The 25,062-nt window shown below is 42.9% G+C and overlaps 1 protein-coding gene across 3 annotated transcripts in view; it reads right to left on the minus strand.

Annotated features, from left to right (window-relative positions):
* LOC128693042 (PRADC1-like protein) overlaps positions 1–25,062 on the minus strand; it is an 83,170-nt gene that overhangs the window by 4,102 nt on the left and 54,006 nt on the right. For 2 of the 3 annotated variants that reach the window (XM_053782537.2, XM_053782538.2), the window contains exon 4: positions 14,193–14,360. In XM_053782537.2, coding sequence (XP_053638512.1) covers positions 14,193–14,360 — 168 coding nt within the window. Of the gene's footprint in view, positions 1–13,157; positions 13,628–14,192; positions 14,361–25,062 lie in introns of those variants that run through there. The other variant, XM_053782539.2, reaches the window with a different exon arrangement.

A 25,062-nucleotide genomic window follows, 5' to 3' on the forward strand; every position in this document is an offset into this window, starting at 1 on the left:
GGAAGAAAGCGAGGGCATCAGGTGGCAAAAGGGAGATGGATGAGTAATAGGTTACGGATAACAGCGGGGTAGTGGATGGTGAAAGGGTAAAGGGCAGCAAGAGACTGAACTAGAAAGGGCTGAGGGGAGTGCGAAAAGTATCATCAGAGTTTGTGGAGTAAATCAGTCGTTGTCAAGAAGTCAATGAGAGAGTCAGGATTAAAGGAGGGTCCATCAGCAAGAAGGGAAGGTAAAGAGAGAGTAGTAGAACGAAGACGACGACGGAGGTAAATTCTGCGTGCTCGTTGATAGAGAGGGCAGTCTAACAGAATGTGGCTAATCGATACTGGAACTTGACACTGCTCACAGAGAGGAACAGGGTGCCTCTCCACGAGATACCCATGAGTAAGACGAGTGTGGCCAATGCGAAGGCGGGAGAGAGTGGTCTCCCAACCTCGGCACTGATGACAAGAAGACGGCCAGTAACCTATGCTCGGTTTAATAGAATGAAGTTTGTTACCGAGCAGAGTTGACCAACGTTGTTGCCAACGGGTGCAAAGGTGGGTAGCTATTGCAGCAAAATAGTCCAGAAATGGAACACCTCGATAGGAAATCGGTAGGTCATGTACTGCTGATCGCGCAGCAGTGTCTGCCTGTTCATTGCCCTGTACGTCAACATGACCAGGGACCCAACAAAAAAACAATATCTTTGTTTGGTACAGATACGGCGTAGCCAAAGTTGGATACGGAGAACTAGGGGATGAGATGTATCAAATTTTCGTATAGCCTGTAGAGCACTAAGGGAGTCTGAGACTACTACAAATGATGACACAGGCATAGATGCGATACGAGTAAGTGCTGCAAGAATGGCATACAGTTCAGCAGTAAAAATGCTAGCTGAAGATAGTAAATGCCCCCGCACAACGCTGTCCGGAACCACTGCTGCAAATCCGACGCCGTCTGAAGACTTATAGCCATCTGTGTACACAGCGGTGGCATGAGAATGGGAGTGGAAGTGATCAAGAAAAAGAGAGCGGGAAGCCACCGTAGGCAGTTGAGCTTTCGAGCAAGGGAGTGAGAAAGAACAGACCCGAACAGCTGGAACTTCCCAGGGGGGTAGGGAAAAGTGAGATGCTACATGAACATATAAAGGTGCTAACTGAAGGGAAGACAAGAGTGAATGTAGGCGAAGAGAAAAGGGACGGAGCAAACAGGGGCGGCGAACGAATAAAGAATGTCTACTAATATCGGTGACCATTCTATAAATGGAAGGATTGTGTAGATCGTGAGAGCGTACATAGTAGCGAAGGCAATGGGCATCACGGCGATCAGACAAGGATGGAACATTCGCTTCTGTATAGAGGCTCTCAACAGGGGAAGAGCGAAAAGCACCAAGGCACAAACGTAATCCTTGGTGATGGATAGAGTTAAGGCTAGAGTAGCAGGAGAGGCCGCGGAATAAATCTGGTCACCATAATCGAGTTTCGATAAAACGAGGGCTGAATGTAGGCGAAGCAGAGTTCGACGATCAGCTCCCCAGGAAAGATGAGCAAGGGTTTTAAGAAGGTTTAGCCGGCTGTGACAAGTTGCCTTCAGAGAGGTAATGTGAGGTTTCCAGGATAACCGACGGTCAAAGAGAAGGCCTAGAAACCTGACTGTATCACGTTTGGGGATACGGGAGCCATAGAGATACAAAGGATGATCGGGGATAACAGAGCGTCTAGTGAAAGTAATTTGGCAAGTTTTGGTACTTGAAAATTTAAACCCATGTGTGGTGGCCCAAGTGGAAACACGGTCGACAGCATGCTGGAGAGAAACTGCAGTAAGATGACAGTCAGCGCCTGCACAAGCAATAGCGAAGTCATCAACATAGAGTGATGACCAAATATTGGGTGGAAGAACAGAGGCCAAATCATTTATAGCAAGGAGAAAAAGTGTTGTGCTTCGAACACATCCCTGAGGGACACCTTCAGCTTGGACGAAGTCCGGGGAAAGAACATTATTGACTCGAACACGGAAATGTCTGTCAGTTAAAGTTCTTAAGGAAAGATGGTAGATTGCCTCGGAGACCTAAGGAATGGGCCTGGGCCAAAATATTATACCTCCAAGTTGTGTCATATGCCTTCTCAAGGTCAAAAAATATGGCAATAACCGAGTGATTATTCGCAAAGGCATTACGAACATACGTATCCAAGCGTAGTAAGGGGTCTATGGTAGAACGACCCTTACGAAAGCCATATTGACTAGCGGAGAGACTGTTGTGTGTCTCTAAATACCACATTAAACGTCGATTTACGAGACGTTCCATCACTTTGCAAACTGCACTAGTAAGAGCGATGGGGCGATAGTGGGAGGCATCATGTCCTGTAGTATCCGGTTTGCGGAAAGGGAGAACAATGGCAGATTTCCACAGCTGGGGAAGAACTCCTTGTGCCCAAATAAGATTGAAGAGGTGTAAGAGGACTACAAGGGCTGACCGATGTAAATGTTGTAACATACGAATATGAATGTCGTCAGGCCCAGCTGCCCATGATCGGCAAGCCGAGAGCGTTGCCTCCAGTTCTTGAAGTGTAAAAGGCACATTATACTGTTCTTCTCTGAGAGAAGAAAAGTCCAAGGGTACTAACTCTCTGGCAGACTTTGAGGAAAGAAACGAGGGGCATAGATGGAGCCCTCAGGAAATACGGACCAGATGAGTGCCAAGTGCAATGGCAACGTCGAGAGGGTTTGCTACATCAACACCAGCGACCCGTAGAACAGGAGCCGGGTCAGGAGAGTATTTACCACTCAATTTCCTCACTTTTTTCCAAACTGCACTCATAGAAGAAGCAGAGGTGATGGTGGAAACAGTCTCGCCAACAAGTGCGTTTAGTTTCACGGATGACACGGCGAGCGATCGCACGCTTCTGCTTAAAATCAAGAAGTCTCTCAGTGGTTCTATTGTACCGGTACCTGTCCCATGCAGCACGTTTCAAACGTACTGCACGAGCACAAGCAGGAGACCACCAAGGCATGCACTTCTGAGAATGCCTGCCTGAGGTTTGGGGCATAGAATGAGAAGCTGCGGTATACACTGACGTCGAGAAGATGTGTAGGAGCTCATCAATGGAGGATGAAGAAGGAACCTCACTAAAAGCAGTGAGGTGTGAGTAAAGATCCCAATTTGCCCGATCAAATTGCCAGCGAGGGCTACGGAAAGGTGGTGAATAGGAAGGAGAAGTAAGAATGATCGGAAATGATCGCTGTCATGTAAGTCTGGTAGAACAGACCAGGTGAAGTCTAGTGCAGTGGAGGAAGAGCAGACTGATAGATCGATGCAAGAGAGAGTATGAGTACGAGGATCAAAATGGGTGGGAGTACCCGTATTTAAAACATGGAGGGGGTGAGAGGCGAGAAAAGCCTCCAACTGGATGCCACGTGAGTCACAATGAGACCCCCCCCCAGAGGAAATGGTGGGCATTAAAATCACCAAGTAACAGAAGTGGTGGTAAGGATGAAACAAGAAAGGCAAAGTCTGGGATAGAAAATGCCCGAGAAGGAGATATAAAGAACATATTGTAAACCACTTATTCAAGTGGATACGGGCTGCAGTGTAATGCAGCGAGGTATGGACAAATAGTTGACAGTACGGAATATCATTGCGTAGAAGAAGGGCACTTTCATTAAAGGTCCCATCTGAGAAAGGATCCGAAGAATACAATAAATTATAGCCTGAGATAGGTTGGAAAACAGCTGAGTGTAATTTTGGTTCTTGTAAACAAGCACCAACAGGGGAAAACCTGGAAAGCAACATCTGAAGCTCACCCCGATTACCCCTGAGGCCGCGGATATTCCACTGTAAATAGGCCATGATTGGCGATCAAGAAAATACCAGGAATCTGTAGGGAAAGGCACCTACGGACTAGAGGGGTTAGAAAAGTCAACGTGTGGTGGCATTGGAAGACGTTCAAGTAGCGAAGGAACGGAGCGTTGCGAAGAATGGGGTTGTGAAGATGGAGGAGAGGGAAGAGAAGGAACAGGAAGTGAATCAGTGTCCATTGAAGGTTTAGTCTCTGCAATATATTCTGAAATGGCTTCAAGTGTTTCTGAATTCAAAGATGTATGGGAGACCACATTGGAGATAGGAGGAGGAGGGTGAGTAAAGATTGGGACAGTAATGGACTGTACCAAAGTAGAGGGGGAGGGAAGAGTGTAAGGTACTGGAGATGAAGTGTGGGGGGGGGGGGGGGGACAGAAGAGGCAGAAACCTGGGAGGTGGCAGAAGAGGGAGAAACTTGGGAGGGGACGGGGGTGGAAGGCATAGTACGAGGAGGAGGGTGAATCTCCACACTTGTAATAGAGCCAGAGAGAGGGGAAGAACTAGGTACAGAGACTGGAAAGGTAAAGTGTGGAGGTGGAAGAAGGGAAGGAAGGGGCAAAGAAGATTTGAGCAATGTGGATTTTTTGGACTTCTGAGTAGAGGGGCGATTGGTATTAGGCGTCGTACGAGGTCTTGTCGATACTGGGGCTTGTGAGGAAGGACGCGAAGATGTGAGAACAGACCGAGTTGTAGTCGGGACGTCAGAGCCAAGGACAGCAAAAGGATTAGATGCCGTAGTGGCTATGGGAGGGGTAACAACAGAGGAGGCTGCAGAAGATGGGACCCCAGAAGTGGGGGGATGTTTGGAAACACGAGAATAAGAAACACGGGGTAGTCTCCCTTGGAGGCGGAGATGAGTAACTGCCATAGCATAAGGGAGACCTGCCTCTGAGGCAACGGATTTCACGTTCATTTAAGTAGACCTGACAACGGCGGGAGTACGAAGGGTGAGCTTCATTACAATTAAGGCAAGATGGAGGTTGACTGCAAGATGTATTAGAATGGTCGTCGGCACCACAGACTGGGCATTCGGCCATAGATCTGCAATATTTCGCTGGGTGACCAAAACGCCAGCAATTTCTACATTGTTGCGGTGTAGGTATCACCTTTCGAACTTGTAACCGATGTCCCGCGACATATACAGAGGACGGGAGTTCTCGGCTGTCAAAAGTTAAACGAGCCACATTGCAAGGGTAACATCTCCGCCCCCGGGCAGGAAGGACATAAGTGTCTACTTTGAGGATTGGGAGATCCTGGAGTTCCAGCTGTTCAAAAATGTCATTGCCACATGACTGGAAATTCTGTTGGACTATGGTATGGGGCAGAATGACAGTACCACTACAAGAATTGAGAGAAAGATGTTTTTCAATAGTGATAGGAGTAGTATCGATATTCGAAAGGAGAGAAAGATCATGAGCTTGGGTAGCATTCTGGACAGTGACGATGCGCATACCGCTCTTGAGAGCATGAAATGAAATATCTCTACCAACATGACGCAGGAGCACTTTGCCAATACTATGGTCAGAAAGGTAGGCAGAAGAAGAAGTCGGTCTTAAAGTAAAGAATTTAGTCCATTGTGTGGTCCGAAACCGAGCGTGGAGAGGGAGTGCTTGACGTGTCGGTCTTTTCCGAGTAGAATGGGAAGGTAACGAAGGAGCATCATCAGGAGATTGACGTTGGCGTTTAGTAGGACCGGAGTTGGTCCGGCGTGAAATGGGCGGGCGATTCGAAAATTGCCGTACCGTAGAGGGAGAAGCCGGAAGCATAGTCAAAGGAGAGCGGAGTTCAGACAAATCGAAGGAGTCAGTCGAAGCCCCGGTACCTGAAGCGGGTGAGGAAACAGCACCAGCAAGAGGTACAGGGGCATCAGGAGTGTCCGAAGAGTGGTCTAAACACAAGGCAGGGTTAGAATGGGGTGCGGTATCAAGAAGGGGCCCGGGGGTAGTGGGTTCATGGACTAGGGCTGCCATGGTTAGGTTACTCCTTTGCTTTTTGTTTTTAAGAAAAAAAGAGAAAGAAGAAAAGAAAAGAAAAATAAAAAAAAGAAAAAAAGGGGGGAGCGGGGAGGAATAGTTCCCAGGAGGAATGAAAGGGCTGGAAATCTCCCTCCGCGCCCAAGAGGACCTCAACACCGCTAGTAGCGCAGATGCAGCATGGAACCCGTGCCATACCCTACCCTTCATGCCAGTAAACCAGCAATCCGGGATAGCAACCTCACATCTGCCGAGCTACCTCGATGGACAAAAGAGGACGGCCGGATATCCGCCACAAAGCATACCTCCTTCGGCCACCACCCCCGGAATCCGAAAGGTGGCTTCCAGAGATACACCCGTCGCCCGAAAGACACCCAAAGCTACTCCGGGATACCAGAGAGGGATCGGGACATCCCCAGGCAATCCAGATTCCACGGCAAACTACGCCACCACCAAGAACCTCAACGGAATGGGATGGACCCCGGTGTCCTTTCCCCTACCTAGGAACTAGCGTGCCTGTGGGAGAAATCCCAAAGGCCAAAAAGAGGAAGGGCAAAAGGGAGGGGTGAGGAGGAGGAGGAATGGAAAAAGGGGAGGATGGGATAGGGGAGGGGAGAATGGGGGGTAATTAGGTTCGGTCTGAGGAAGAAGACCGACAGGGCTAATTCCTCAGACCAAGAGCCTCTTCACCACGCCAAGGAGCCCCCCTTGAAGAGGTACTTCACTGGAAATGACCAAAATATATGAAAATAATGTAGAAGTGCATCCTGAACCAACCCTTCAAGGGAGGTAGGTATCTTGATCCTGATGAAGAGCTCTTAACCCTTTGAGGGTCGACAGGCCCTCTCCGAAACTCGTTCTCAGGGTCGGCCAAATTTAAAAAAAAAAAAAAAAAAATTCTCTTATGAAAAGATAGACAATCTTTTCCCGATCATAAGGACACCAAAAGTTTGAAATTTGATGGAAAACTTACGGAATTATGCTCTTGCGAAGTTAGCGGTCTCGGGGATGTTTACGCATCGGCGATTTTGCCCACTTTGAGCCCCATTTTTGGCCAATTCCACTGTACTAGTCTACAAAAACATGAATATTTCGCTAGAACTCCATTTTTTCTATCGAATGGGTGCAAGAAACCACCCATTTATGAAATTCAACTATCCAGTACAGTGGTCAGAATTTAGCAATTTTGCCAATTTCATACAAATTTCAAAAGATGCCAATTTCCGAATAGGGTCCAGAATAAACAAGACATTCCTGGCACTAAAATGACATTTCCTCTGGTCATTAGTCACGTCTCAAGGCCCCTCTTATATTCTTTTGCTTTCCACTTTGAATTTTTATTCTCACAAAAAATATAAGATTTACTGTTATGCAGACTACTGCATTAGTGTAAAAAATGGTATATTATTAGCGCACTTGTGAAAGAATATTAGACTCACCAGTTGACGTGTATTGGATCATTGGCATGATTTGTTTACTTTTGAAATTTGGTAAAAATCGAACATTTCTGCTACTTTCAGCTCAATTTCAAGGTATCTTTCATTGTAAAACCAGTCAAAATCATCTCAATTTCTGTAATATGTCTTCCATTCTATAAAATGAGACCAAGAAAACTTAGAATACAACAATAAATACCATACGAAAATACAGTGCAAAGTCGCTGTTTTATTCCAAAAAAACGGTCAAAGTTTTTTTTTTCTCATTACGCACTGTGTGCTGCAGGATTTTTTTTAGACTGTGCACACTGACCACATAGACCCATTCTTTCATATGAATGCCTACCAGCTTTCTCCCACTAGATTTGAGGGCGCTAGAATTTAGGCGTACTAGTACGTCAAAAACCCTGGGTCATAAGCCGTACTAGTACGTCCGAAACCCTCAAAGGGTTAAACCAAAGAACTAGAACCCCTCCCTTTCCTTGGGTTGATCATAATCAAAATGTGCTAAACTGACAAGGGTCATACAGCACTGCAGGGCAGAAAATTGTGTTGAGGCTATAAACAGCTAGGTGAAGAGGATATCAGAGGTGAGGGGAGAAAAGGGCTGAAAGGGACACTAAGGGCTGTGCAAGTCAAAGGCAAGGCCGTCTGCAAGAAGGGAAGATAAAGTAAGAGTGGTAGGGCGGCGGTGTCACTGGAGGTAAAGCCTGCGAGCTCACTGGTAAACCAGATAAGTGACAAAGTGAAGAACCAAAATAGGGACTCGACAAACCTCAGAAGAAGAGGGTGTTGTTCTATGAGGTACCCATGGGTAAGGCGAGTATGGCCAATACAGAGCCAGGAGAAAGCAGTCTGAGTAATGCAACGGTGGTAAGAAGATGGCCACAAACCTAAAAGCAGTTTAAGAGTACAATTAGTTATGGTGCATGCCCAACCACCATTGTTGCCAACGGTCACAAAGACGGGCAGAGAAGACTTAAAAATAATCCCTGAATGGAACACCTCTATAGGAAACCAGAAGCTCATATACCGCTGACCATGCAGCAGCATCTGCTTGTTCATTGCCCTGCACATCGTGTCCAGGGACCCAACAGAAAACTACGTCTTTATTCTTGCTAGCCACACGGCACAACCATAGTTGAATATGAAGGACTAATGGACGAGGGGAATCAAATTGTTTAATGGCTTGTAAGGCACTGAGGGAATTTGAAATGATCACAAACGTTGAAGGAGACATATACGTAATACGGAGAAGCACAATGAGGATGGCATACAACTCAGCAGCAAAAATACTAGCCGAGTCTAAGAAATGTCCTCAGACAACATCGTCAGGGAACATTGCCGCGAACCCAACACCATCAGAAGATTTGGAACCATCCGTATAAACAGCAATGGCATAACCATACGATCGGAAGTGATCAAGAAAAAGAGCGAGAAGCAGTTGTAGGTAGGAGAGCTTTGGTGCAGAGCAGGAGAAGAGAACAGACATGAACTGTCAGAACCTCCCAAGGTGGAAGGGAAAAGGCAGACGCTAAATGAACATACAAGGGAGGTAGGTGGAGAGAAGACTGGAGTAAGCAGGGGCATTCAACAAATAACGGGCTTTAACTAATGCCTGAGACCAACCTATACGTAGACGAAACACGGAGGTCATGAGAGCGGACAAAGTAACGAAGACAATGAGCATCGTGACAATCAGTTAAGGAAGAGACATTCACCTCAGCACAGAGGTTTTCAACTGGGGATGAACGAAAGGCACCAAGGCATAAACGTAGGCCTTGAAAATGAAGGGGATCTAACTTAGAGTGGTAGGAGAAGCTGCAGAATAGATTTGGTCTCTGTAATCCAGTTTGGACGAGACTAGGGTGGAATACAAAAGGAGAAGAGTTCGGTGATCTGCTCCCCATGAACGATGTGCGAGAATTTTCAGGAGATTCTGCCGACAATGGCAAGTTGCCTTCAAAGAAGAAATGCGAGGTTTCCATGTCAACCGGCGATCAAAGAGAAGGCCAAGAAACCTGACCATATCACATTCTGGAATACGACAGCCGTGTAAATACAATGGAATATCTGGGATAAGAGGACGTCTAGTGAAGGCAATGAAATGGGTTTTCGTACTAGAAAATTTAAAGCCATGAGAAGTGGTCCAATGGGAAACTCAATCACATCCTAAAGGGAGGATGCTACCAGGAGACAGTGCCTGAGAAAGCTATAGAGAAGTCATCCACATAGTGACAACCAAATATGCGATGGAAGAACAAAAGGAAGGTCATTTATAGCTAAGAGAAAAAGGGTAGTGCTAAGGACACGACCCTGTGGGACTCCTTCGGCTTGTACAAAGTCTGAGGAGAGTGAGGTGCCAACACAGACCTGAAAATGTCTATCGGATAAGAAAGCAGCAAGGAAGGTTGGTAGATTGCCACGGAGGCCTAAGGAGTGGGCTTCGGCCAAAATGTCGTACCTCCAAGTGGTGTCATGTGCTTTCTCCCCCCCCCACAAAAAAAAACACCCCTGCCAGGACAGTGTTTGTTAGCAAAGGCATTTCGCACATATCTAAGTGGAGCAAGGGGTCCAAAGTAGAGTGGCCCTTGCAAAAGCCATATTGGCAAGGGGAAAGACTACTGAGAGTCTCGAAGAACCATATCAGACATCTATTCACCAATCGTTCCATCACCTTGCAGACTACATTGGTCAGGGTGATGGGATGATAGCGAGATGTATCAAGCCCCGAGGTGCATGGTTTGCAAAACTGTAGTACAATGGCAGATTTCCATCGTTGAGGAAGAACCCTTCGCACCCAAATAAGACTGAAAAGATGCAAAAAGGACTGGAAGGGTCGTAGAATGCAGATGCTGTAGCATATTGATGTGAATATCATCAGGTCCAGCTGGCAAGTGGAAATCGTGGATTAGCTCTAGGAGAGTGAAAGGTATGTTATATGGCTCCATTCCATTAGAGGAGAAATCCAAGAGCAATTGCTCCTGGTAGACTTAGACACACGAAATGAGGGACAAAGGTGAAGCACTTGGGAGACACGGACCAGATAGTTCCCGATTTCTGTGACAACTTCAAGAAGTTCTGCAATACATACTAACACCAGCAACCCACAAAACGGGAGTTGGGTCCAGAGTGTACCTGCCACACAACTTCTGTACCTTCTTCCAAACCGCACACACGGGGGAAAACGAGGTAATGGTAGACATGTAGTCTTGCCAACAAGTGCGTTCAGCATTGCATATGATGTGGCGAGCAACTGCCCTGGCCTGCGTAACCTAACCTAATTCTAAGAAGTAACCTCACACTCCTAGGCTAAATATACACTACAATTACATACTACTATATATATATTTAAGCCAAGTAAGAGATAGTTGTTAGCTTACTGTAGTAATTATACATCCCAAACTTTAAGTACACCTTAGGCACCCCAGCCCAGCAGTTTGAGTGCTGGTGGGCTGAGCCAATGGCAAGTAGTACCAACCAATGTAGTGACCGAGACACACAAATCCCCGGCCATGTGTGGTAAATTACCAATTGCGTAACTTACGTACCAACAGCATGCAAGCATCCTCGGCACCAGGAGCAGGCAGCTGTAACGGACTCTACAGGTATTTCTCAGTTATCCCCTGCCCCTAACACTACCATGTGAGTATTGGTGAATGCATTCAGGTGTATACACATGGGCAGAGGTGGCACCCACAACCTGAGATTACCACAATCAGCTGCCATACACTGCCTACTCTGAGGAATAAGGTCAGTACTCCACTGACTGAAATTGCATTGAAGTGCATGGCAGGCTTCAGACGGGACTCACAGCTGAAACTAGGGATCACTAACCCAACTAAGCTATGATGCACAAACACTGCCTCAATTTTCCATAGGAGCCTCCACCGCTTCTTACGCTGAACGACCAGTATGGGTTTAGAGTTTCACTTAAACAATATCAAGGTAGTATGGAAATATTATTATTATAATCAAAAAGAAGCGCTAAGCCACAAGGGCTATACAGCAGTATGGAAATAGTGGAGATAAACTCCATTACCAGTTTTAAGAGTAGGTATGACAGGCCTTAAGAAGTCAAAGACCATTAATGCTTGTACACAAAACTTAAGAGACAAAACTAAGAGCAAACGTCAATCACTGTAAATACAAATCAATACGTGTACAGGAGGACCCCTGCTTTACGGCACTTTGCTTTACAGTTTCGCTAATATAGCAGTTTTCAATTATACCTATTCTACATTTATTTAGGCTTCCTACGATAAATATATTCACCACTCATTATAAGCCAAGTGTGAAAATAAAGCAATGTGTGTACTGTATAAACATTTTTTTAGGCCTAGCTCTATTGTTCACTACCATATACACCTACCATCCGACTTACGACCTGCTCGACATACGTCCACTTGACTTACAACCGTGCATCTGGCAGCTGGGCTGGGCCGGCTGATGCACACCACTGTGCAATATTTGACAATACTCGCGGGGGCAATGTGTCATGCAGGCAGCATCAGTTTGAGTAACCCTGCCCTATCAGCAGCATCATACTGTGTTAACTGTACTAACTGGACAGTAAATTTCACCATGGCCCCTAAGATGAAGTCTGAATCTTGCACTGGAGATTGTGGCAAGGCTCTTACTCTTGAACTCTCTATCTGTTTTCACTGTTGCACATAAACCTGTCTGTATCTGTCTGCCTGTATATCTGTCTATCTCTGTGTGTCTGTCTACTAGTGTGTGTCTACCTGTGTGTCTGTCTACTAGTGTGTCTGTCTGTGTGTGTCTGCCTTTGTCTGCTTGTCTGTCTCAGAGCCACTCATTAAGAGTGTACTTGGTCTTGAAGATGCCATATTAATAATAATAATAACAATAATAATCACTGAGGCGAATTAAATGTGTATAAAACGTTAATATAGACATTTTGCTTAATCCATCTATGATTTTTTTTTTCAAAATTATATAATTAACATGCTACATAACATATAAATTAACAAATATGAGATGTTTTTCTGGTCGGCTTGACAGTGAACAGGAACCGTTCGTGTCCGGGCTGGTAACAACAACAACGTTTGTTTACATAACTCGTGAACATTCTACATTCTCTCTCATTTATTCATTTAATCTTGTTTACTCACCTCTCACTCTACATTAAAACTACAGATATTTTAAGGTAAGTAATGAGTGGACACGATTATTATATTATAGCTTAATAATATTAGTACATATGTATTATTGTAATAATAATGATTATTAATATTATTAATTTAGGGCACTGGAGCACAGATCCACTGTATAGCACTTTGTCTGGATTTTTGGGGTTATCCTAGGTAATTTATAATATGATAACTTGACTTATGTGTACCAGTGAGAGAGAGAGAGATACAGAGAGAGAGAGATACAGAGAGAGAGAGAGATACAGAGAGAGAGAGAGATACAGAGAGAGAGAGATACAGAGAGAGAGAGAGATACAGAGAGAGAGAGATACAGAGAGAGAGAGATACAGAGAGAGAGAGATACAGAGAGAGAGAGATACAGAGAGAGAGAGATACAGAGAGAGAGAGATACAGAGAGAGAGAGATACAGAGAGAGAGAGATACAGAGAGAGAGAGATACAGAGAGAGAGAGATACAGAGAGAGAGAGATACAGAGAGAGAGAGATACAAAGAGAGATACAAAGAGAGAGATACAAAGAGAGAGATACAAAGAGAGAGATACAAAGAGAGAGATACAAAGAGAGAGATACAAAGAGAGAGATACAAAGAGACAGCCACATTCGGTCAGCCAGTCAGCCAACTACACACCCACCCACCCAGCTAGCCAACCACAGACCCGGCCACCCAGCCGGATACGTATTACACATGTTCCAGAGTTGTTTCTCTTTACTTAGGGTATAGGTTATACAACATTCTGGCAGGATGACACTACCAGTGGTATTGTCCCATTCCACTGTGTCGACAATACATAAAGATAATAGTAACATATGATACTGTATGCGATGTAAAATTTACAATACGTACATATCACTACCATGTATACATTATATACAGTACATAAATAATTAAAATACAACAATATTAGTAAATTATGGTAAAAAGAATGAAATAATGATTGTACATTACATCACAGTATTATGTAGGTAGTTTATATAGGAAAGTTTTGACATTATGCCCTACCCAATATGTCGCCAATTTTCAAAGGTTCGACTTGCATCCATTTCGACTTACAACCGGTTGGTCGGAACCAAGCTTGGTCATAAATCGGATGGTAGGTGTACTAAGTGAGCATGTTATTAGGCTTTTATGTGCATTTGCAAGTGATTTTCACTCTACAGCAGTAGCCTGGAACCTAACCTGCTGTATAAACAGGGCCCTCCTGTACATCTGGGAAATGAAGAAGGGTGATAAGAACAGGAAAACATAAAACAAATAAATTTATAGTCACAGTTATCTTAAGTGACTATAGTAATGGATACAGCTTCTACATTATTATCATAGGGGGACAGCTAAACCTGTAGGGATTATACAACACCTGGGAAAAGGTTGTGGAAGGCATTCAGGCCTAATTCAGGGAAGTGGAGCATAGATCCAATTCCCTATTATTATTATTATTATTATTATAATCAAGGGGGAAGCACTAAACCCAGAGGATTATACAGCGCCGGGGGGGGGGGGGGGATGTGGAAGGTATTCAGGCTTAATTCGGGGAAGTGGAGCACAGATCCAATTCCCTAAATCAAGAGCCAATCACCAACATCAAGGAACCTTCCTTGAGGGGTACAACTTCTACAAATTTAGCACTAGCTCTGATTAAAATGGATCTGTTAAGAGTAAAATAAGATTGTGCTACAATAACACTGAAACAATACTAAGATTTGATAAAAAGCAGAATCTATCTTTAAAGGTTCCTATTTTTATTTATTGTACTGGTGGTCACTTCAGAACTTACCCACTTCTACCTAAAAGAAAAGCTGCAGGTATTTTTGGTTCTCTGTTAGTATTATCGTCCACCATCTCGATATAGAGCTCATCATTATCAGGGTTGTTATCCATCACTATAACAGCAAGTGCACCAGCCTCTTCAGCTTTCACTGCTTTACTTACAAATGAACAATCCCTAAAAAATAACATTAATATTAGAAACTATTTCATCCTGTATTATAAGTAAAATCCAAAAAGACACTCACCAGCAATCTGGTCATTTGATTAATCTCTTGTGGTAAGGATCATACTAATTAGCATATTTCTTTATGTAAGTTTATATATCTTTTTGTGAACAGCACTACCAATGGATTGCTTATTATCAAAGAAGTCGAGTCTAAATAAATAGGAGTAAATTAAATGCTTTCTGCATAGCAGTTAACTTGTGCAGTGTTTTCATATCCTCTGCATCAGGGCTAAAATGTGAGGATACTGACAATGTTTATACAAAAAAAATCACCTTGGAAGTCGTGTCTATGGAAGAGGCAGGCCATCTATATTTATATAGCTTTTGCTTCCCTCCATTTACAGGATTAAAGTAGAAATTATATAATGTTAATACAATACCTACATCATGCATCAGTTTGTTTATTAAACTCCTTATTTTGTGACAAACAAGCACTGTGGCTGATCTGCTCACCCTTCTTTCCCTTATTTCTATCACAGAAATCAAGGAAAATTGTATTTTAGATTTTTTATTTAAATTAAATTAACATGAATTAAATAGTTTATACAGTGGAACCTCAGTTTTCGCGATTAATCCATTCCAGAGAGTGACGAAAACCAAAACAATATATCCCATAAGAAATAATGTAAATCCAATTAATTTGTTCCAGACACCCAAAAGTATAAACAAAAAATACATTTTTTAAAGTCTAAATATAGATTTACATACAGAAAACAATGACAAATAAATATAAAGCACTAATAAAATGTCTAAATGAACATTTAACATCACGCTTACCTTTACTGAAGACTCTTGCTTGCGTATAAAAGACGCGAGGAGGGGAGGGGAAGGAAAGGTTATCTCTACCACCCTCTACCAGGGTAATGTTCACTCACCAAGAAACAATGCCACACTGACTCAGAATGCATGTGTGGGAGGCTTTGTGTGCGCGCAGCACTGAGACATGTTCGGTATGACCGACGAAACCAGAGGTAATTCACAAAAACAGAGACAATATTTTAATGAAAAGAGTCAGTGATAACCAAAAATGATGAAATCAGAGGCTAACTAAAACCAAGGTTCCACTAATATGCATACTAATATGCTACTGAAGCCCCTTGGGGCCATGCCATTCCTTCAATCCAACTTTTCATAATTTTTTAGTAATTTGTGCTCATAAGATAGAGGGGACATTATTCTGGGCATATTTATTTAGTAAAAAGCCCTCACCTTATGGCCAATAATATACAGTAGATCTGAGAGAAAAACATTATGCCTTTATGTTGACAACCTAATACAAGTGTACGTGCATACATGTACACACTGTAAAGTTTTTCCATCGCAAAATAAGAAAGCATGGTTAGCACATATTAATTTAGTGATGAGTTCCTGGGCTAATTATGAATCATTTGTCAAAAACTCAAACCTGACTACTCTTACATAAAAATAATACGGAACTACACAATTATTTTTGGATACCCTGAGACCAGGAGCTTTCTATTAGTAACATTATTACATAACCAATATTAATTACCCATATTAGTAATGGCAATAACCGCTACAGATTACATCTACCTTTGGTATAAACCTTGGTAATAAATACCAACAAGTTGGTTTAGAAAAACATGTAAGCAAACACTAGGACATATTTATTAGAAAACGTTTCAGTCCTGAGACCTTGATCACTTCTAACAGAGAGGTTAAAAGAGTATATACAGGAGGAGAGTGAGGTATGAGTAACGCATGGTGACCTGAAGAATGCCATATTGGGATGAGGACAGGTAGATGATGAGATCATGTGACTCCTGTGATGATGAGTAGGTGGTGCTTTGCCTGGCCGAGTATAACATATGCAAATGTTTTAGAAATTTTGTGGTTTCCAGTGTTGCGTTCTATTGTGTCGGTGACGGCGATTAGCGAGGCTTCTAAGGTCTTGTGTGGTGAGAATGAGTTGTGCCTCATCCCAGTTCATCAAATGCTCCGTGGAGTCTCTGTGGAGGCATTTTGATGCTCGTTCAGACCTACATTTCTTGATGAAACAGGCAGAGATCTCGTGGTGCGTCTGAACGAGCATTCAAATGGCAGTAACAGAGACGACTTAAGGTATGCCTCTGTCCTCCACTAGGAGGAGGCACAACTCGTCACAGAACACGACCTTTGATGCCAACAGTGTCTAAAAGCCTTGCTAATCGCCATCACCAACAATAGAACGCAAAACTGGAAACCACAAAATTTTTAAAACATTAGCATACATGACACTCAACAAGGCAAAGCACCACCTACCCAACAACAAAGGACGATTTCAACCACAGGGAGATAGAATGGGAAAACCTGGAGTCACATGGGGGTCCCAAAACATGGATAGCCAAAATGATGGATGTGGTACTAGAAAACCTCATGCATCAACATGCCAGGGACACTACCAGAGAGAGAGGGGAGGATGAACCAGCAAGACTGGACCTTGTGTTCACCCTGTGCCATTCAGACATTGAGGACATCACTTATGAGAGGCCCCTTGGAGCTAGTGATCATGTGGTCCTGAGTTTTGAATATATATTAGTTACAAGTGGAGAGAGTAACAGGAATTGAATGGGAAGTCAAACTATAAAAGGGGGGGGACTACACAGATATGAGGAACTTCCTGCAGGAGGTTCAGTAGGACAGAGAACTGGTAGGAAAGTCAGTAAACGAGATGATGGAATAATTTTTTTTTTTCCCAACAAGTCGGCCGTCTCCCACCGAGGCAGGGTGACCCAAAAAAGAAAGAAAATCCACAAAAAGAAAATACTTTCATCATCATTCAACACTTTCACCACACTCACACATTATCACTGTTTTTGCAGAGGTGCTCAGAATACAACAGTTTAGAAGCATATACATATAAAGATACACAACATATCCCTCCAAACTGCCAATATCCCAAACCCCTCCTTTAAAGTGCAGGCATTGTACTTCCCATTTCCAAGACTCAAGTCCGACTATATGAAAATAACCGGTTTCCCTGAATCCCTTCACTAAATATTACCCTGCTCACACTCCAACAGATCGTCAGGTCCCAAGTACCATTCGTCTCCATTCACTCCTATCTAACACGCTCACGCACGCTTGCTGGAAGTCCAAGCCCCTCGCCCACAAAACCTCCTTTACCCCCTCTCTCCAACCCTTTCGAGGACGACCCCTACCCCGCCTTCCTTCCCCTATAGATTTATATGCTTTCCATGTCATTCTACTTTGATCCATTCTCTCTAAATGACCAAACCACCTCAACAACCCCTCTTCTGCCCTCTAACTAATACTTTTATTAACTCCACACCCTTCCCTAATTTCCACACTCCAAATTTTCTGCATAATATTTACACCACACATTGCCCTTAAATAGGACATCTCCACTGCCTCCGTCTCCTCGCTGCTGCATTTACCACCCAAGCTTCACACCCATATAAGAGTGTTGGTACTACTATACTTTCATACATTCCCTTCTTTGTCTCAATAGATAACATTTCCTGACTCCACATATACCTCAACGCACCACTCACTTTTTTTCCCTCATCAATTCTATGATTAACCTCATCCTTCATAAATCCATCCGCCGACACGTCAACTCCCAAGTATCTGAAAACATTCACTTCTTCCATACTCCTCCTCCCCAATTTGATATCCAATTTTTCTTTATCTAAATCATTTGATACCCTCATCACCTTACTCTTTTCTATGCTCATTTTCAACTTTCTACCTTTACACACATTCCCAAACTCATCCACTAACCTTTGCAATTTTTCTTTAGAATCTCCCATAAGCACAGTATCATCAGCAAAAAGTAACTGTCAATTCCCATTTTGAATTTGATTCCCCAAAATTTAATCCCACCCCTCTCCCGAACACCCTAGCATTTACTTCCTTTACAACCCCATCTATAAATATATTAAACAACCATGGTGACATTACACATCCCTGTCTAAGACCTACTTTTACCGGGAAATAGTCTCCCTCTCTTCTACACACCCTAACCCGAGCCTCACTATCCTCATAAAAACTCTTTACAGCATTTAATAACTTACCACCTATTCCATATACTTGCAACATCTGCCATATTGCTCCTCTATCCACTCTATCATATGCCTTTTCTAAATCCATAAATGCAATAAAAACTTCCCTACCTTTATCTAAATATTGTTCACATATACGCTTCAAAGTAAACACTTGATCTACACATCCCCTACCCACTCTGAAACCTCCGTGCTCATCCGCAATCCTACATTCTGTCTTACCTCTAATTCTTTCAATTATAACCCTACCCTCTATAATTTTTACTATCTCTTTTGTCCCCTTTCCCTTTATATAAAGGGACTATACATGCTCTCTGCCAATCCCTAGGTACCTTCCCCTCTCTCATACATTTATTAAACAAAAATACCAACCACTCCAACACTATATCCTCCCCTGCTTTAAACATTTCTGTCATGATCCCATCAGTTCCAGCTGCTTTACCCCCTTTCATTCTACGTAATGCCTCACGTACCTCCCCCATACTTACATTCTGCTCTTCTTCACTCCTAAAAGATGGTATACCTCCCTGACCAGTGCATGAAATTACCGCCTCTCTTTCTTCCTCAACATTTAAAAGTTCCTCAAAATATTCTTGCCATCTACCTAATACCTCCATCTCCCCGTCTACTAACTCCCCTACTCTGTTTTTAACTGACAAATCCATACTTTCCCTAGGCTTTCTTAACTTGTTTAACTCACTCCAAAATTTTTTTCTTATTTTCATTAAAATTTATTGACAGTGCCTCTCCCACTCTATGGAATATGACGGAACATGTAACAACAAAATGCAACGAGGCAGAGGAAACGTTTGTTCCCGAGGGCAACAGAAATGATGGGAAGACCAAAGCGAGTCCTTGGTTTACCCGAAGGTGTAGGGAGGCAAAAATCTAAGTGCACAAGAGAATGGAAAGGGTACAGGAGGCAAAGGACCCAGGAAAATGAAGAAATTAGTCGAAGAGCCAGAAACGAGTATGCACAGATGAGGGTGGCCCAGCGACAGTACGAAAACGACATAGCATTGAAAGTCAAGTCTGACCCAAAACTGCTGTATAGCCACATTAGGAGGAAGACAACAGTCAAAGACCAGGTGATCAGGCTGAGGAAAGAGGGTGGGGAACTCACAAGAAACGATCAAGAGGTATGCGAGGAGCTCAACATGACATTTAAGTATTTACAGTGGAGACAGGAAGGCCTCTGGGAGGACAGAACAGAGGGGGACACCAACAAAGAATATACTAAGAAGTGTTGGATGACATACAACTGAGGAGGAGGTGAAGAAGCTGCTAAGGGACCTTGATATCTCAAAGGCAATGGAACCGGACAACATCTCCTTTTGGATCCTTAGAGAGGGAGCAGAAATGCTGTGTGCCACTAACCACAATCTTCAACACATCCCTTGAAACTGGGCAACTACCTGAGGTATGGAAAATGGCAAATGTAGCTCCCATTTTTAAAACAGAAGACAGAAAAGAGGCACTAAACTATAGACCAGCATTACTGACATGTATAGTATGCAAAGTCATGGAGAAGATTATCAGGAGGAGAGTGGTTGAACACCTGGAACGGAACAAGAGTATAAACACCAATGAGCACGGATTTATGGATGTCAAATCCTGTGTCACAAACCTTCTGGAGTTTTATGATAAAGTAACAGAAGTAAGACATGAGAGAGAGGGGTGGGTTGATTGCATCTTCTTGGACTGCAAGAAGGCCTTCGACAGTTCCTCACAAGAGATTAGTGCATAAGCTAGAGGATCAGGCACGTATAACAGGAAGGGCACTGCAGTGGATCAGAGAATACCTGACAAGGAGGCAACAACAAGTCGTGGTACATGAAAAGGTATCACAGTGGGCACTTGTGAGGAGCGGGGTCCCACAGGGGTCAGTCCTAGGACCAGTGCTATTTTTGGTATATGTGAATGACATGATGGAAGGGTTAGACTCAGAAGTATCCCTGTTTGCAGATGATGTGAAGTTAATGAGGAGCATTAAATCAGATGAGCATCAGGCAGGACTTCAAAGAGACCTGGACAGGCTGGACACCTAGTCCAGCAACTGGCTTCTCGAATTTAACCCCACCAAATGCAGTCATGAAGATCGGGGAAGGGTAAAGAAGACCGCAGATGGAGTACAGGCTAGGTGGCCAAAGACTGCAAACTTCGCTCAAGGAGAAAGATCTTGGGGCGAGTATAAGCGCTGCATAATCCTACGGGTTTAGCGCTTCCCCTTGATTATAATAATAATAATAATAATAATTGGGGCGAGTATAACACCGAGCATGTCTCTGGAAGCACACAACCAGATAACTGTTGCAGCATATGGGCACCTGGCAAACCTGAGAACAGCATTCCGATACCTTAGTAAGGAATCGTTCAAGACACTGTACATCGTGTATGTCAGGCCCATACTGGAGTATGCAGCACTTGTTTGGAACCCACACTTGATCAAGCACGTCAAGAAATTAGAGAAAGTGCAAAGGTTTGCGACAAGGTTAGTTCCAGAGCTAAGGGGAATGTCCTACAAAGAAAGGTTAAAGGAAACCGGCCTGAGGAAATTGGAGGACAGGAGGGTTAGAGGAGACGTGATAACGACATACAAAATACTGCGTGGAATAGACAAGGTGGACAGAGACAGGATGTTCCAAAGAGAGGACACAGAAACAAGGGGTCACAATTGGAAGTTGAAGACCCAGATGAGTCAAAGGGATGTTAGGAAGTATTTCTTCAGTTATAGTCAGGAAGTGGAATAGCCTAGCAAGTGAGGTAATGGAGGCAGGAACCATACATAGCTTTAAGATGAGGTATGATAAAGCTCATGGAGCAGGGAGAGGACCTAGTAGCAATGAGTGAAAAGGCAGGGCCAGGAGCCGAGTCTCAACCCCTGCAACCACAATTAGGCAAGTACAGGAGTCACATGATTTCATCATCTACCTGGCCTCATCCAAATATGGCTTCTTCAGGTAACCATGCGTCACTCACACCTCACTCTCTGCCTAAATATATTGTCTTTTAACCTCTGTATGTTAGAAGTGATCAAGGTCTCAGGACAAATGTTTTCTAACAAATATGTCCTAGTGTTTGCTTACATGTTTTTCTAAACATCTACCTTTAAAGATGTACCATATATACCTAAGAATAATCTATTGCTATATATAGGCCTGCCCTGTTATTTTTGCAATCCTAAAATTTTCAGAACATGAACAGTAAAATTTGATTTAACAAAATTTAGATTTAATAAACAAAATCAGTTGTCTCTACAAAGTCAAGAAACAATGGACAAAATCCAGGCAAATGGTTTTGATGCAAAAAAATATTCTAGCTGAAACTAGATAACACTCACCAGGAGGCCTGGTCACAGACCGGGCCGCGGGGGCGTTGACCCCCGAAACTCTCTCCAGGTAAACTCCAGGTAAACACTTGGTCTATACATTCACTGCCTTATTTAAATCCTCACTCCTCTGCAGTCCTATTTGCTGTCTTATCCCCAACTCTTCAATAATGAATTCTACTATACATGTACACTTAGGTTGATATATTCACCAGGTATATTCATCATAATTTTTTTCCCCTATGCAAACTATGTATGCTCTCAGCCAATCCTTAAGTACCTTCCCTTTTTGTCCATGCATACACTGAACAAAGGGAGCAAGGGGTTAGTAACCCCTTCTCCTGTATAAATTACTAAATTTGAAAAGAAATTTTATTTTTTTTTTATTTTTAGATAATCCTGCCTCGGTGGGATACATCTCGTTTGTTAAAAAAAAACTGAACAAATACACCAATCACTCCAAAACTGTATTCCCACTTTCTTAAAGCATCTTAAGTCTTAATCTCTTCTGATCCAGCTGCTTAACTCCCTTTCATTAGATCCACTGCCTCACACACTCACCTCTGACTCTCCTTACTCATACCAGAGCTTACTGCTCCCTGCCCAATGCAACTTACTGCTTTCTTATCATCTAACAAAGCCTCATAACACTCCTTCCATCTTTCTAGTATTTCCACTTCTGACATACTGGTCACTCCTCTAAAGACATGCACATCCAAAAGTCTACCCATCAACCTTTTATCTACCAATAATCTAACTGCTGCCATAGCAAATTTTATCACACTGAGTAAACTTGATCCTATTTTTCTTAAGAGTGATGACCGATAGTCAAAGATGTGTATATACGATGGAGAAACCAGTAAACTGCCTGATTAGTTCAAAATAAGTGTAGGAAACAGAACATACATATCTATATACTGGAATTACTGGCAACCCGAATGATTACTGGTAGTTAAGTGTACATGTAAGGAGTACATCAAGTGTGTGTAATGTATTAAGGATTATTCAGTAGGTACCTGGAGTTTACCTGGAGAGAGTTCTGGGGGTCAACGCCCCTGCGGCCCGGTCTGTGACCAGGCCTCCTGGTGGATCAGAGCCTGATCAACCAGGCTGTTGCTGCAGGAAAAGTGTACGGTAGGGTTATAATTGAAAGAATTAGAGGTAAGACAGAATGTAGGATTGCGGATGAGCAAGGAGGTTTCAGAGTGGGTAGGGGATGTGTAGATTAAGCGTTTACATTGAAGCATATATGTGAACAGTATTTAGATAAAGGTAGGGAAGTTTTTGTTGGATTTATGGATTTAGAAAAGGCATATGATAGAGTGGATAGAGGAGCAATGTGGCAGATGTTGCAAGTATATGGAATAGGTGGTAAGTTATTAAATGCTGTAAAGAGTTTTTATGAGGATAGTGAGGCTCAGGTTAGGGTGTGTAGAAGAGAGGGAGACTACTTCCTGGTAAAAGTAGGTCTTAGACAGGGATGTGTAATGTCACCATGGTTGTTGAATATATTTATAGATGAGGTTGTAAAGGAAGTAAATGCTAGGGTGTTCAGGAGAGAGGTAGGATTAAATTTTGGGGAATCAAATTCAAAATGGGAATTGACACAGTTACTTTTTGCTGATGATACTGTGCTTATGGGAGATTCTAAAGAAAAATTGCAAAGGTTAGTGGACGAGTTTGGGAATGTGTGTAAAGGTAGAAAGTTTAAAGTAAACATAGAAAAGAGTAAGGTGATGAGGGTATCAAATGATTTAGATAAAGAAAAATTGGATATCATATTGGGGAGGAGTATGGAAGAAGTGAATATTTTCAGATATTTGGGAGTTGACGTGTCAGCGGATGGATTTATGAAGGATGAGGTTAATCATAGAATTGATGAGGGAAAAAAGGTGAGTGGTGCGTTGAGGTATATGTGGAGTCAAAAAACGTAATCTATGGAGGCAAAGAAGGGAATGTATGAAAGTATAGTAGTACCAACACTCTTATATGGGTGTGAAGCTTGGGTGGTAAATGCAGCAGCGAGGAGACGGTTGGAGGCAGTGGAGATGTCCTGTTTAAGGGCAATGTGTGGTGTAAATATTATGCAGAAAATTCGGAGTGTGGAAATTAGGAAAAGGTGTGGAGTTAATAAAAGTATTAGTCAGAGGGCAGAAGAGGGGTTGTTGAGGTGGTTTGGTCATTTAGAGAGAATGGATCAAAGTAGAATGACATGGAAAGCATATAAATCTATAGGGGAAGGAAGGCGGGGTAGGGGTCGTCCTCGAAAGGGTTGGAGAGAGGGAGTAAAGGAGGTTTTGTGGGCAAGGGGTTTGGACTTCCAGCAAGCGTGCGTGAGCGTGTTAGATAGGAGTGAATGGAGACGAATGGTACTTGGGACCTGACGATCTGTTGGAGTGTGAGCAGGCTAATATTTAGTGAAGGGATTCAGGGAAACCGGTTATTTTCATATAGTCAGACTTGAGTCTTGGAAATGGGAAGTACAATGCCTGCACTTTAAAGGAGGGGTTTGGGATATTGGCAGTTTGAGGGATATGTTGTGTATCTTTATATGTGTATGCTTCTAAACTGTGTATCCTGAGCACCTCTGCAAAAACAGTGATAATGTGCAAGTGTGGTGAAAGTGTTGAATGATGATGAAAGTATTTTCTTTTTGGGGATTTTCTTTCTTTTTTGGGTCACCCTGCCTCGGTGAGAGACGGCCGACTTGTTGGGGGGGGGGGGGGGATTGGAATATGAAGTTGACAGCAAAAAGTGTGAACCTTGTGGACTATAAACATAAGCGTTATATCAAACCATATACAGCTATACCTACACATTGGCGAGTTTCTCAGACCAAGATACATGTAGGATAACTCAAAACTTGGCATACCATGCATTTGAACCCTAACCAATCTGAGAGTTAATTCATATACAATAATTAACATTGTTAGAGCTGATGAGTGGAAAGGAGTCTATAAAGTATGTAAGTGAGGGTGGAAACTTGTTAGAATTTGCTGATGAATTTAAATGTAAGGAATGTATGATTATCAGAAGAATTATGCAAGGAAGATTTGGGAAGGATAAGAAAATTTTAAAAAATTAACAAAAAAATAAATTATCTGAAAAACAGGTAAATTGCACAAGAATATTCTGATCTAAATCTGATTCTTGTGATTATTATATATGGTATATAATACAAAAGAGTAAAATGTATTTGCAACACAGTCTAAGCATTATGCATGGGTCTTGCTCATCTTAAGATTCTGTTCACATCTGTACATAATTACGTGTCTGCAATTTCTGTAGTACGTACTGA

The sequence above is a fragment of the Cherax quadricarinatus genome, chromosome 38, assembly GCF_038502225.1.
Source record: "Cherax quadricarinatus isolate ZL_2023a chromosome 38, ASM3850222v1, whole genome shotgun sequence".
In the NCBI taxonomy this organism is placed as follows: domain Eukaryota; kingdom Metazoa; phylum Arthropoda; class Malacostraca; order Decapoda; family Parastacidae; genus Cherax; species Cherax quadricarinatus.